At 54.8% G+C, this 13,488-nt stretch overlaps 1 protein-coding gene across 1 annotated transcript in view; it reads left to right on the forward strand.

The window, feature by feature from the left end:
- The first annotated feature begins 3,650 nt into the window (after window positions 1–3,650).
- The window catches only part of Tnfrsf8 (TNF receptor superfamily member 8), a 64,566-nt gene continuing 54,728 nt past the window's right edge, over window positions 3,651–13,488 (forward strand). Inside the window, exon 1 of the mRNA XM_071618542.1 lies at window positions 3,651–3,713. Within this exon, the coding sequence (XP_071474643.1) occupies window positions 3,651–3,713 (63 nt within the window). The remainder of the gene's footprint in view (window positions 3,714–13,488) is intronic.

Raw genomic sequence — 13,488 nt, forward strand, 5'->3', positions numbered from 1 at the left:
ACCCGGAGAAGCCCCCCAAGGGCAAGCTCTATGTCATCAAGTCTCAGGAAAGGCACTCAGAAAAGCACCTGGGTTCATCAGAAGAAAGGTCCAGGTGCCCCCAGGTTTCAGAAGCCTCTCCACCTGGCCGCGTTTGCCTGCGGCAGAAAGAATCCCTTTATCTGTTGAGGGTATTTGGGGGCCATTTGGGGCTGGGGTTCCCAGCTGTTGGGGAGGTCCCTGAATTTCCTGAACCAAGTTGGGACCTGGGTCTTGCTCAGCATCCCTTGGTGACACATTCCTGGTCCCCTGGGAAGGTCTTCCTGCACACTCACCTTCCTCTCCCCTGCCTGGAGAAGTTGGCCACAATGTCGTGCTGCAGGCCTGGCTCCCTGCAGGCTGGCAGCTTGGCCTTGGCAGCCAGTGTGCTCTTGGGCTCCTGCAGCACCACACAGGGTCCTGCTGGGCCTGTGGACATCCCCTCCCAGGTTTTTTTTTTTTTTTTTTTTTTTTTTGGTACCGGGGATTAAACTCAGGGGCACTCCACCACTGAGCCCCATCCCCAGCCCTATTTTGTATTTTATTTAGAGACAGGGTCTCACTGAGGTGCTTAGCACCTTGCTTTTGCTGAGGCTGGCTTTGAACTTGGGATCCTCCTGCTTCAGCCTTCCCCATCACTGGGATTACAGGTGTGCCTCATGGTGCCCGCCCCTCCCACTCTTTAAAGCACTTTCACTCCTGGAGAGGGTCATGAGCTGCCCAAAGCCATGGACGTGCCCAGGGCTTCTGCCTGCCCCCTTGGATTCCTGCCTGCTCCCTGGCTGCAGGAGTGCCTTTCTCTATGGCAGACCAGTCACCTGCTCACAGTCAAGGGCCAGGTCCTGTCTGGGTGCCTGGGGCCATCTTGGTTCTCCAAGAGCCCACAGTTTCCTGGGCTGATGGATACACAGACTAGTCATTACAGTTATGACACCGTGAGATAGGTTCTAGAATTGAGATACAAAAAAAACTGACAGAAACCGTCGTTTGACTGGGAAGATGGCGGTGGGGGGGGGGAGGGGACAGTGCCAGGAAAGCCACAAAGAGGAGTCAGAGTTGGAACAGGTTCTAAAGATAAGCAGCAGTCCCCCGTGCGAGCTTGGGAGCAGAGGGTCATGGAGGGCAAAGGCAGAAGGCAAGGCCCACCCTAGCAGGAGAGGCATGGACACTGCTGGACGGAGGGCCTTCCCCTGCAGAACAGGCCCAAAGCAGAATCTTCTCCAGGAGGTTTCTGTGAGGACTCAAGAAGCCAGTGCCTGAAAGCTTTTAGCATAAAGCAGGCAGGCAAAGCACCCATCATCTTTTTTTGGTGGAGGGTACTGGGGATTGAACTCAGGGGCACTCAACCACTGAGCCACATCCCAGCCCTATTTTGTATTTAGAGACGGTCTCACTGAGTTGCTTAGCGCCTCGCTTTTGGTGAGGCTGGCTTTGAACTCGTGATCCTCCTGCCTCAGCCTCCCGAGCTGCTGGCATTACAGGTGTGCCACCTCACTGGCAGCACCCATTATCTTCATTGTCAAATAAAGAGCACAGTTCTCCAGGTGGTGAGCCCTGTACCTCTGCAAGGTTTCTGCGCAGGGGGTGTCCTGGGTGATGTGGCTCAGATGGTGCCCTGGGAAGCCCTGGGAGGAACAAGAGGAGGGAAAGATAGATTTTTCACATCATCTCCAGAATCATCTTTTTCCATGGATGTGCAATATTCCATCAAAGGGATGAAGCTCGATTTCCTTAATTACTGATTCAGGGTATTTCTACAATTCCTAAACAACATTACTTAGGAATCTTTTTTTTAATAGTTTTCTTTTTTCCAGTTGAACTATTTCTTTGGTTTTTCTTCAGTGGTGAAATTATTGAGCCACAAGTTGTAGACATTTTTTTTTTTGGTGGTGGTGGTGGGGGAGTTGGCTATTGCTAAGAATTGCTGTACTGTTCTCTGAAAATGGTTGTAACATTTATCAGCAGAGTATGAATGAGTGTTCTGGTTTCACCACAACCTTGGGGTTAGATTTTTCCAAAATTGTTTTTTATAAATCATAAAAAAAACCTACTGATGATTTAATAGACCTAAAAGAATATCAAAGGTTGCCTTAATCTGCAAGTCTTTGATTACTAGAAAAGTTGAACTTTTATGACTTGTAATCCACTTTTTATTTGTAGCTTTCCTTGTGTAAGCTGTTTTGCTGCTGTTTTGTTCTCTTTGTGTGTTTAACAAGCATTTATTTACTTGGAACACGAGCTCTTCTATAGGAGGAATCTATATATGGGAAGCCTGCATCCATCCTGGGTTCCTCCTGCCCCTACCTGGTGCTGTGGCTATCACAGGCAGGTGACTTTCACAATCACTTAGTAAAGAGAGTGTCAGCAGTGGCTCTTGGGAAGGGGCACATTGGGAATCAGTTTTTCCAAGTGGAATCAGGAGCTCTAGAGGGACAGGGCTGTGGGGTGGTCAGTTCTGGACACTTCGCTGGGAAGTTCTGGTGGGAGATAACTGTTCCCACTCTATGGGGCCCTCCCTGTGGGGGCCTGACACTTTGCAGGAGCAGACTGAGGTGCAGAAGCCTGAGGGTCCTCAAGCCATTCTGGGCTCAGGAAGAACAATAAGCCCATCCTTACAGCACACAGGCTGCTTGCTTGTTTCTGAGCCTTGGTTTCCATGTCTGAAAACACCACACACACACACACATGCACACACAGGCAAAAACACCCACGACCTGCGGCCCATGTCCTTTCTTTTGAGTGGATGATCAATAAGTGACTATGAATTGACTGTTGAAGGAAAGGAGCAAAGAGAGAAGCCAGGGGAAGGGGAAGCGCTGGAAGGGATCCTGAGCTCTATGCATCAGGATAAAGCGGCACTGCCTCTTTCCCTCAGAGGAGAGTGCCCGTGGTCTCCTCCAGTGGCAGTGGAATGCCTGCGGATTGGTATCCAAATGCTCTGTTCATGAATTCCTGCCATAGTCAGTCCATTCACCCATCCACCTGCTTAAGCACCCACCTATTCACCAACCCAACCACCCAACCATCCATCCACCCCCTGATTCATTTCACAGCAAATCTTTGTGAGTGGGGAAGGGTGGATGGTGGTTGCTTTCTCTGCAGTTTCCTGACTCCAGCTGCCCCTTCTGAAGAATCTAGAGAGCCTGGGAGGTGGCCTGAGTAATGGTGTCAGGACACCTTTTCCCTTCCTTAGGCTAAGATGGGGTTGGGGGCCCTGGGGATCCCTGGGGCCTCCCAATCTCCAGTCCCACCTCCAGGGCCCAGCGACCTTTCCCACCCTAAAGCCCTGCTGAGACCAGCAGCGCGCTCCTTAGCGCCACCTCGTCAAATCCGGGGCGGGCCATTTAAACAGCGAAGGGGAGTGTCTCCCGTGTCCCCTCCGGTGGCACGTGCTCCCCGCTTCTTCGCTACTAGAGGCTGCGTTCCTGGAAGCACTTCTGGGTCGGGGGAGGGAAGAATCAGGGCTCAGCCCTCGGAGAAGGGGCAGCCACTTTTGAAGTGACTTCACCGCGTGCGGTTGCGTGCCGGCGAGGTGGCCCCGGCACCGCCCGAGCCCGAGCGCGGACCGCACGTGGGCGCCGCGCTTCCCAGGTGGGCGCGGGTGGCAGCCCAGCCCGCGTCCCGCCCCCGGGATGCTCGCCCTCCGCGCTGCGCTGGGACTGTGGCTCGTGGGGACGCTCGGAGCCTTCCCACAGGTAAGGCGGTGGCAGGAACCTGGGGAGGCGCCGGCTGTCCACAGCCCCGGACGGTGTGTGGTGCGGGGGCGCAGGGACGCTCCCCGCCGCGTCCCCGCCCAGCGTCCCCGTCCAGCGGGCCGGCAGGTGGCAGGTTGGCTGGGAGGCTAGCGGGGCGCCTCCTCCCTCCCGCCGATCTCTAATTCTAATTGAACTATTTCTATTGAACTGTCCCCACTGCGCACAGGGTCGGGCCAGGTGGGGCCTCCCTTGGCGGCAGGAGGTTGGTGGCTCTGCCCAGCTGCCGCTCTGGTCTCTAGGCTGCCACTGGCTGGAGGTCTAGGGAGAGAGGCCAGAGAGGGTGAGAGGCAAAGGCTGGACTAGCTTCCCCAGCCCTGGGGGCATTGAGTGGCCTGGAGCACATGGTGGACATTGTCCCTGGAGAAGGGTCAGCCGTGGGACTGGCTTCTGTTGTGGGAAGCCCAGAAAAGAGTTTGGGAACCGCATTAGAAAACCTGAGCAGTTAGCCTGGCGCAGTGTGGCACACATGTGATCCCCAGACCAGGAGGATCCCAGGTGAGGCCGGAGGACCACGAGTTCCTGGCCAGCCCAGGCAACAGTGGGACCCTGTCTCAAAATAAATAAAATTAAAAAGGCTGGGCATGTAGCGCAGTGGTAGAGCCCCAAGGTTTCAAATGGGGGTGGGGGGAGTTTTTCCATCTTCCAGTATCGAACCCTAGACTAGGTGCTGGCATAGGGGTGGGGAGACCTCAGCAGGGTCTGCAGAGCCGGGTCTGCAGAGGAGAGAGAGAGCCCCTGGCTGAATACAAGCTGGGGACAAGGAGGGAAGAGCCTGGCTGCTGGTGGGGACAGCTCCCTCTGTCTATGGGAACAGCCGTGGGAGCTGGGAAGTTGAGTCCCATCCACCGGGGCCTCAGGCAGGGTGGGCGCCAGGCAGGAGGGAGAGGGAACAAGTGTCCCCTTCCATCTCCAGCCGGGCAATGGGAGCCACCTGCCCTGCAGAGGGCAGAGGAGGGCAGCCCATTGTGCACACAGCAGGGACCCGGCTAGAGAATCCACCCAGCGCTCCTAGCCCTCGGTGGGGGCGGGGAAAGTAATAGGACTCGGAGAGACAAAGGGCAGGAAGGAGTGGGGGGGAGGCAAGAGCTGGGGAGACTTTGCTGTGTTTGGTGACTGAAGCTAGTGTGCTGCAGAGAGAAATCCCTTTAAAAAAAAAAACAACTATAGGGGCTGGGGCTGTGGTCAGTTGTAGAGCACCTGCCTAGCATGTGGAGGCTCGGGTTCTACCCTCAGCACCGCATATAACTAACTAACTAACTAACTAACTAATTAACTAACTAAATATATGTATGTCTAAAAATACAATAACACTGTAAAAGCTATACATTTAATAACACATGGGATTTGTGACTATATTCTAAAAGCAAAAACTGTAAATGCTTCAGATAAAACTGTTTTTTTAAGGTACGAAGGTTTTTTTGTTTGTTTTTTGGTACTGGGGATTGAACCCAGGGGTGCTTAACCACTGAGCCACACTCCCAGCCTTTTAAAATATATTATTTAGAGACAGGTCTCACTGAGTTGATTAGGGTGTTGCTATATTGCTGAGGCTGGATTTGAACTCATGCTTCTTCTGCCTCAGCCTCCCAAGCCACCAGGATTACAGGCATGCACCATCATGCCAGACGGAACCTGGGGTTCTTGCACAAGCTAGGCAAGCTGTCTACCACTGGGCTACACTATATCCCCAGCCCTTTTTTAAAAGTTTTATTTTGAAACAGGGTCTTGCTAGATTGCTCAGGCTGGCATTCAACGTGAGATCCTCCTGTCTCAGCCTCCTGAGCAGCTAGGGTTACAGGTGTGCACCCCTGTACCTGGCTTCCTTTACAGACCTTTGTAGGTGCATGGCCATATTTGTATTGTTTTTGTAGAAATACACAGGGTTTCCCATAAACCATAACCTCTGGTTCATATGACTCTTCATTTGGCTTTTATAACATCTTCCATGTCTTGGAGAGCTTTCCATATGGATATTTTAAGATCTGCTTATCTTAAAACACTGCATAGTATTCTACAAAGTGGGGGATTTCTTATTTATGTCCCTGAAGAAAGAGTGGGTTTTTTTTTTTTGGTACTGGAGATGGAACTCAGGGGACTCAACCACTGAGCCACATCCCCAGCCCTATTTTGTATTTTATTTAGAGAGAGGGTCTCACTGAGTTGCTTACTTTTGCTGAGGTTGGCTTTGAACTTGCGATCCTCCTGCCTCAGTCTCCCGAGCTGCTGGGATGACAGGCATGCGCCACCGCGCCTGGCCCACTGTGTTTCCCTTGTTGGTTGTCATGATGGACAGCCCTATATGGATGCTTTGGGGGAATGTGATTCTTTCCTGGAGATGAGGTAGGCATTTAAATTAGCAGAGAAACGCCAGATTGCCTCGGGTGGGGAGTGGGCTGTACAAGGTAGATAGCTTCCAACAGCGAGCCAGGCCAACTCCCCGCACCCCATCACACTCATCTTCTGAGTTCTCCTTTTGTGACTGGTAAGAGGCGCCATACCCTTATTGACATGATTTGCATTTCCCGCTTGCTGGGGAGGCTGAACATCCCTCGTGGGCTCACCCTGCTGGGTCCTTCCTGGGGGGAATCAGGGTGTCTGTGGGATAGGAGCTGCCTGTCCAGCCCAGTACCCCTGCTGGCCCCTAACTTCGTCCACATTCACTTAGGGGGGAAAAATCCCAAGTCAGAGTTTGCATTTCCTTGAGTTTTAAATCCTCCTTTCATCTCCATCTGATTTTTTAAAAAATTTTTATTGTTGGTTGTTCAAAACATTACATAGTTCTTGTTATATCATATTTCACACTTTGATCCATCTGATTTTTTGAGATGATTATTTTGCCGCTGGCACCCCAGGCAAGGATGCCCTCTGCTAAAGAGTAGTAGCTTGTGACACCCCCTACCACCCTCTTCCCAAGATGGTTTCTTGGGAAGACCCCTGCAAATCTGGAAAGACCCCTGCAAATCTGCAGAATTGATTCCCCACAGCTTGGTCCTTCTCCTCCGGACACCCCAGGGTGGGGTGGGGGCCAAGCCTTGCTGTGAACTCCTTGGCTTAGAGTTCCCGAGCATGGTCTTCCCGGCCAGTGCTGGGGCTACCAGAGCCTCCCCCCCACATCCCCCCATCCCAGCCCCAGTTTCCTCCACAGATGTAGATGGTGGGCGTTGTCAAGAAGGAATCTGCTGGGGTGATGGCCAGGCCCTGTGTGTCTCACCCCCTCCTGGACTCCCCACTCTTAAGGCTTAGCTACTCTTCTAGTAAAGGCTAAATTGGAAATTCCAGGTACTGGTAAGAGGGCCGGAGAGCCTTTCTGGTTTTGTTTTGGTTTAGTTTGGTTTTTGCAGCCCTGGGCATGGAGCCCAGAGGCACCTTACCACTGAGCTACACCCAGCCCTTTTTATGTTCTTTTGAGGCAGGGTCGAATTGGTCCTCCTGCCTTGGCCTCCCCCTCCCCTAGTAGCTGGGGTTAGGGTTAGGCAGCACACTCCGCAGGGCTCCTGGTTTGATGTGGCTTTTTGTTCAAATCCAGAATTCCTCCTGATGCACCAGGAAGGGACCCTGACAGGAGGGGTGCAGGGAGGTGGGGGTTTGCCGGCCTTCCTTGCCTCTGCTGGGAGCAGCAGGAGCACCTTGGGGCTGGGGAGCCACATCACTCAGCTTGAGAGCAGCCCGTGCTGGGAGGAGGGCAGCCCTTACTGGAAGTTTCTGCTGCTCCCACTCATATCTGCCCCAGACATGCTTCTTGAGTAGATGTGATTCATCCTTAGGTCGCACACGCCCCTCTCACCCCTCACCCCAGGACAGCCATCAGAAGGAAACCGGGGGAATCTGCACAGATGGCCAGCTTGGCCCAGCCTGGGCCTGGTGGCTGGGGTGGCCCATCTGAGATCCTGGTCCCCGTTTTCCAAAATAGTCCTAAGTCCTTATCTGTTGATGGGCAGATTCAGCAAATCTTAAATGAGCAGCTGCTCTGTGCCTGGCACAGCTCCAGGGTCTCTCATTCCAGGCTGTCCCAGCCTGTGCTCATACGCCTCCAGTGACAAGTGGCCACTCCGGCCATCACGGGCAGCTCTGACATTCAGGTCTTCTTGAAGGACTGAAGCTACCTACTGGTTCTGGAAGCAAGTTATCTCCCTCTTCCTCAGAGATACCCCTCGGTGATGAGAAGACGGTGACCCGGCCCCTGAGTCCTCGCACGGCCCTCCCACCCTCCAGGGTGTCTTCCCCATCAGGCGGGCGTGAGCGTGAGGCCCCTCCCCAGCTCTTCCCCTCCACTCATTCAGCAAAAGTCTGTGCGCACCACGCACGGCACAGCAGGTGTCTGCCCAGGGACCCGTCATCCTGCAGGCGGTGATGGACAGTCCAGAGACTGTGCTGGCTGCAACGAGGGAGGACCCGGGCCAGCGCCAGAGACAGGCAGCTCCCCTGGGTGGGGCCAGCCAGCCTGCGGGAGGTGGAAGGGAGGAGCAGCCAGACGGAGACCAGGGGAGGAGGGGTCAGGGATCCTGTCCACACTGGGGGCTCAGCCACTGGGCAGATGATGGAAAGGCCTGCTGAGGGACAGAGCCGTGCTTGGGAGGACAGCACACATTCTGTGTTGCCCACGTGCCAGTGGGGGCTGGGTACTGAAGCCCAGCCTGGAACCACAGCCCCTGGATCTGTGCCAGGCACAGAGCAGCTGCTCATTTAAGATTAGCTGAATCTGCCCAGATCAAAAAATCCCAGCACACTGTCCTGGGGAATGTCACTCCAGGGCTGGGATGCTTTCGACCACCTTGAGGTTTAGTTGAGGTGTGGCCCTGACTCTTGCTGTGGCCCAGACTCTGGTAGTAGCCTAAACAACTTGGTACAGAAACCACTGTGGAATTTCTCCAGGGCCGGAAGAGCGTCCCTGGGGAAGGAAGGCTAAGCAGTTGCCCAATTTGGCCTCGAGGCCAGACCACGGGAGCACTGACTCACACTTTTCCATCCCCAGCCATGTTTGTAGCTCCAGAACCTTGCATGGCTCCCTATTGTCAAACATCCTTTCCGGATGTCACTCTCAGGGAACAGTAGTTCTGTGAGAACAGGGTTCTGTGGTCACCTCTGTTTGAGAAACAAAGTACATTGTGTCTGTCTACCCTCCAAACCTCTTCTTGGTGAATCTGAAAGTGAGGAAGCCTCTCAGGGTTGGAGGGGATATGCAATTTACAATCAAAACCTCTTCAGTGGGATCTACCCATCCTTTTTGGTTACATTTCTTTTCTGTTGAACCTGTCATCAAGGCAGTCCCAGGCTTTGATGAAACCCTACTCGGGAAGCAGAAGTTAAGAGCAGACATGTCCCCAGGGTCAAAGGTCCCGCATCCTGGTCTGTCTCCTCCTGCTCCCACCGTCCGACCCCTCTGCCCGCCCAGCACCCCCAGCCTGACTCTGTCCGGCCCTGTGTCACTGCTCTTGCTGTGCCTCTGGCCTGGGATGGTCCCCTCAGGTCCGCTGTCAGTCATCCTCCACTAAATGGAACCCGTCACGAATCCTCCAGATTAGCTCTTCTTCTCTGCTCGTCTCCTGATGCTCAGGATATTTGCATTAGGTGATTCATGAATTTATCTGTCCTTATCTATGAGATTCTTCTTCATTGATTAATTCCCCAGATTTTTATTTAGTATCTCCTGTGGGCCTGTTCTGGGAACTCTCCTCATGAAACTTAATCATCTAGAACTGATCTCTGTATTGCCCCAAAGCCAAGCCCAATGCCTGGTTCATGCTGGGCAGGCTGGAAGGGGACTGTATTTGTTTGTTGTGTTGCTGTAACAAAAATCCCAAGGTCAGGAACTTTATAAAGAAAAGAAGGTTACATAGCTCACAGTTTTGGAGGCTAAAAGCTTAAGATAGGGTGGCCCCATCCGTTGAACCTCTGGTGAGGTCTCTGGCTGCATCACAGCATGGCTGATGGCATCATGGCAGGGGTGCTTGGGACAGGGAGAGATCACATGCCAAGTGCCAGAGAAATTCAGACTGAACTCTCGCTTTTATAGCAACTTGCTGTCTCGGGAACAAACCAGAATCCCTTTCAGTGACCTAACTTCCTCCACTAGGCCCCTCAGCTTTTGAAGGTTCTGCCACTTCCAAACTCTGCCACACCGGGGACCAAACTCGAGCGTATGGACCTTTGGGAGACCAACCATGTCCAACCATGGCAGGGACTCGGGTTTCTGTCATCTTCTCAGCTTGGGCCCTCCACTTCCCCTCCTGGCTGTCAATCACCACAAACTTCGTGGTTCAAAACAACACAGATTGTCTTCTTATAGTTCAGTGGTTCCGAGGTCCACAATGGTTGCCACTGGGCATTCAGGACGTGGCAGGGTGTCCCTCCTGCCTGGGGGCTCTGGGGGGCTGCACTTCCTTGTCTTTTCCAGCCTTTGGAGCCTTCTGGATTCCGTGGCTCTGGTTTCATGATGGCAGAGTCAGTCACCCCTTCCGACTCTGAGCCTCTCCTGGGTCCCTCTGTGGTAGGACCCCTGTGGTGGTGTCCACCACGGAGAAAATCCAGGATCACCCTCGTCTCAAGATCAGCTGATCAGCAGTCTTAGTTCCAACTGCCACCTTGATTCCCCTTTGCCACACCGGGTGACTTGTTCACAGAGTCGGGGACCAGGATGTGGACATCTTGGGGGGATGCTGTTGGCTGATCACAGAGCCCTCCAGTTCTCCTTCCGTCCTACGTGGGACTGCCACCTCACACAGGTCCTCGCACACGGGGTGTTCATGTGTCCCTGAGGTTCCTTGCAGCCGGGCCAGAATCCATCCTGCACGGCCGTTTCTGTGCCTGCTGTCTGGACTCATCTGCTGCCGGGGGCCAGGAAGCACAGAGGTGGGCGCTGGGGGAGCTGCACTCAGGAGCAGATGTCTGTCCCCGAGGTGTGTTCAAGGTGGGGCAGGATGATGCAGTTCAGGGGTCTCTTGGTGAGGTGTTCAGGTAAGTGCTGGGGGGCGGAGAGAGGGGTTCAGAGCCTCCTAGGATCAGGTGACGAAGCCCAGCAAGCTGTGGTGTAGTCTGGTGGCTACCTATCAGTCTGGTGCTTGGCAGAATAACTGTCCTCTAAACATCCACATGCCAATCCCTGGAGCCCTGAGGCTGTCACCTTAACATGGCAAAAAGATCTTCGTGGAGAGTGATGGGCAACCATCCTGAGATGGAGAGACTGTCATGGATTGTCAGGGTGACCTTGATCTAATTGCACAAGTCCTTAAAAGCAGAGAGTCCTTCCTGGCTGTGTTAGAGAGATGATGTGGGAGAAGAGAGAAGTGAGGTGAGAGGGCACAGCCACCATTGTTGGCTTTGCAGATGGAGGAAGGGGCTGTATCAGACTGCGATGCGTTGCTATAACAAAACACCCGAGGCTGAGTAAAGAGGTGTATTTGGCTCGTGAGTTTGGTGACTGGAATGTCCAAACAGCACGATGCAGTGCCCTGGGGAGGGCCCTCCTCCCCCCCAGCTGTGTTGTAACATGGCGGAGAGGTGGAAGGGGAGACAGCCACCTGCAGGAGAACCACCCGCGCCAGGGAGGAAGTCAGTGACCTCACAAACAGGGCTTGTTCTTTTCAAAACCATCTGCTCTGGTGGGGCCACCAGAATGTGCCCCACGAGGGAAGTGCCAACCCCTCGACACCCTAATCACCTTCTCTAGGCCTCACCCTCAAAGCTCCCCCAACATCCCAATGTCACCACACTGGGGACCCAGGTGACAACATGTGAACTGTCTAGGGGATGGAGCCCCCACACCACGGCTGGGCCAAGGCAGCCTCCAGAACCTGCAGCAGTGTCAGCAGGCGGCCAGCGGGGCAGCGGGACCCAGGCCTGTAGCCCGGGGCACTGCCTTTAGCCTGCTGAGGCCTCAGCTGGACGGGGTGACCAGGGAGGGCTTTTCTGAGGAGGTGGCATAGGAGTGAGCTGGGGTGCCCCAGGTGAGGGGCATGGGGTGGCCAGGGGAACAGTGTGCGCTGGACCCTGGAGGGAGCACGTGGGGTGCCAGTGGGGAATGGGGAGAGGGAGAGGGTGCCAGGGGTGCCCAGCGAGTGGAGGGCAGGGCAGCTAGGGCAGGGCCTCTTGGACAAGGTCAGGTCTTTATTCACGGCTGGGCTGGAATGGTCTGCGTGTCTTCCCCGGGTAGAGGGAAGATCAGATTCATGTTTTCAAAACACTCCTCTGGCATCTTCTCCGTGAGTGGGGTGCAGGAACTTGGAGGGTGGGAGGAGACCCTCAGGTGGCCACAGGGGGTCACGTCAAGAGGGCAGGGAGGTGAGGACGAGCTGGTGGATGTCAAACCTCAGCTAAACAGACACAGCCAGTGACCAGGGGAGGCAGGGAGAGGAGGAATTTCAGAGAGTCCACCTCTGGGGCCTGGGTGGGCTCCACGCTTGGCAGCAGAGCCTGGTGGATAGGTGTGTGCAGGATGGGTCCAAACCCTGGCTGGGCTGTGGCATGTGGGTGACTTAAAGTCAGGTTTCTTAACCTGCCTGTGTTTTCGTTTGCCTGTGAAATGGGCTGATAGTTGCTGGCTGTTAGAATTACTTTCCCTGGACAGGTGTGGTGGTGCCCGCCTGTCATCCCAGCAGCTTGGGAGGCTGAGGCAGGAGGATCACAAGTTCAAAGCCAGCCTCAGCAACTTAGTGAGACCCTGTCTCAAAATAAAAAACAAAAAGGGCTGGGGCTGGGGCTCAGTGGCTAAGCACCCCTGGGTTCAATCCCCAGAACTTCTCTTGCCAGAAGCAATCCATGCGGCATCTCTTGCTTTCTTTCCAGCACTCCGCAAACTTTAAAGTACCTTTGACGCCCCTCGGGATCTTGTTAAAATGCAGGTCCCCATTCCACTGGCGGCACCTGGCTCGCGGTTTGGAATTCTGCTTTCGGAGCAAGTTCCCAGGTTGATGCGGTTGGTGGCTGCTGGTCCCAGCTCCTCACCTTGGGTGATCAGGTGTGGGGACTCGCCACCTCCACTGTGGCCCCTCTGGGGATTTCGCATTTGACCCCACCCCGGCCTCAGACTCTGGGCTTCCACAGGTGTGGGACCCTTTTCCTCTTGGCTGGGACCAGGTGGGGCTTGTTGAAAGTGAAATTTACCGAACGAACCTGAAAATAGGCCCCGTGAGGGTTCCGGCCCTCTCTCTCGGTGCCGCTCGGGTTGGACCATGGTCTCTCCTTGCACAGCTCAGCACCCTGTGGACACCTTGCCTGGCCTCCAACCTGCCGGGGAACCCCACCCAAAAGCCCCCCGCCAGTCCTCGGGCTTCCCCCTCCCACTCTTCCCTTCCTGACCCCCCTCCCAGGCAGGAGCCAGTGCAAAGTCCCAGCCGGTCACCCCTTTCCCCAGGGGCAGAAGCAGTGGATGGGCCCCTCAGCATCTGGGCGCACAGCCGTGGGGAACGGTGGGTCCCTCTTTCTTCTGTTGTTATTTAGGTTCTTAACGTCTAGAGCTTCAAATTTCACCAGACGCTGCAGACACCAAGGCTGTCGCTGCCGCTCTGCTGGGACGGGGTGGCTGAGGAGGGTGCTTGTGCCTGGACAGCTGGGGACACAGCAGGGGAGGGCAGGCACAGGGCCAGGGTGGAAGCTATCTATGCTTGACATGAGGCCAGGCCAGCTTTGGGCCGAGGCGGTGCTGCCAGGGGGAGGCTCAGGGTCCCTGGGGCCATTTCTCTCTAGTTAATATGCTGGGATATCTGGGGAAGATGGGTTG

This window comes from Marmota flaviventris, chromosome 10 (genome assembly GCF_047511675.1).
Source record: "Marmota flaviventris isolate mMarFla1 chromosome 10, mMarFla1.hap1, whole genome shotgun sequence".
Taxonomy (NCBI): domain Eukaryota; kingdom Metazoa; phylum Chordata; class Mammalia; order Rodentia; family Sciuridae; genus Marmota; species Marmota flaviventris.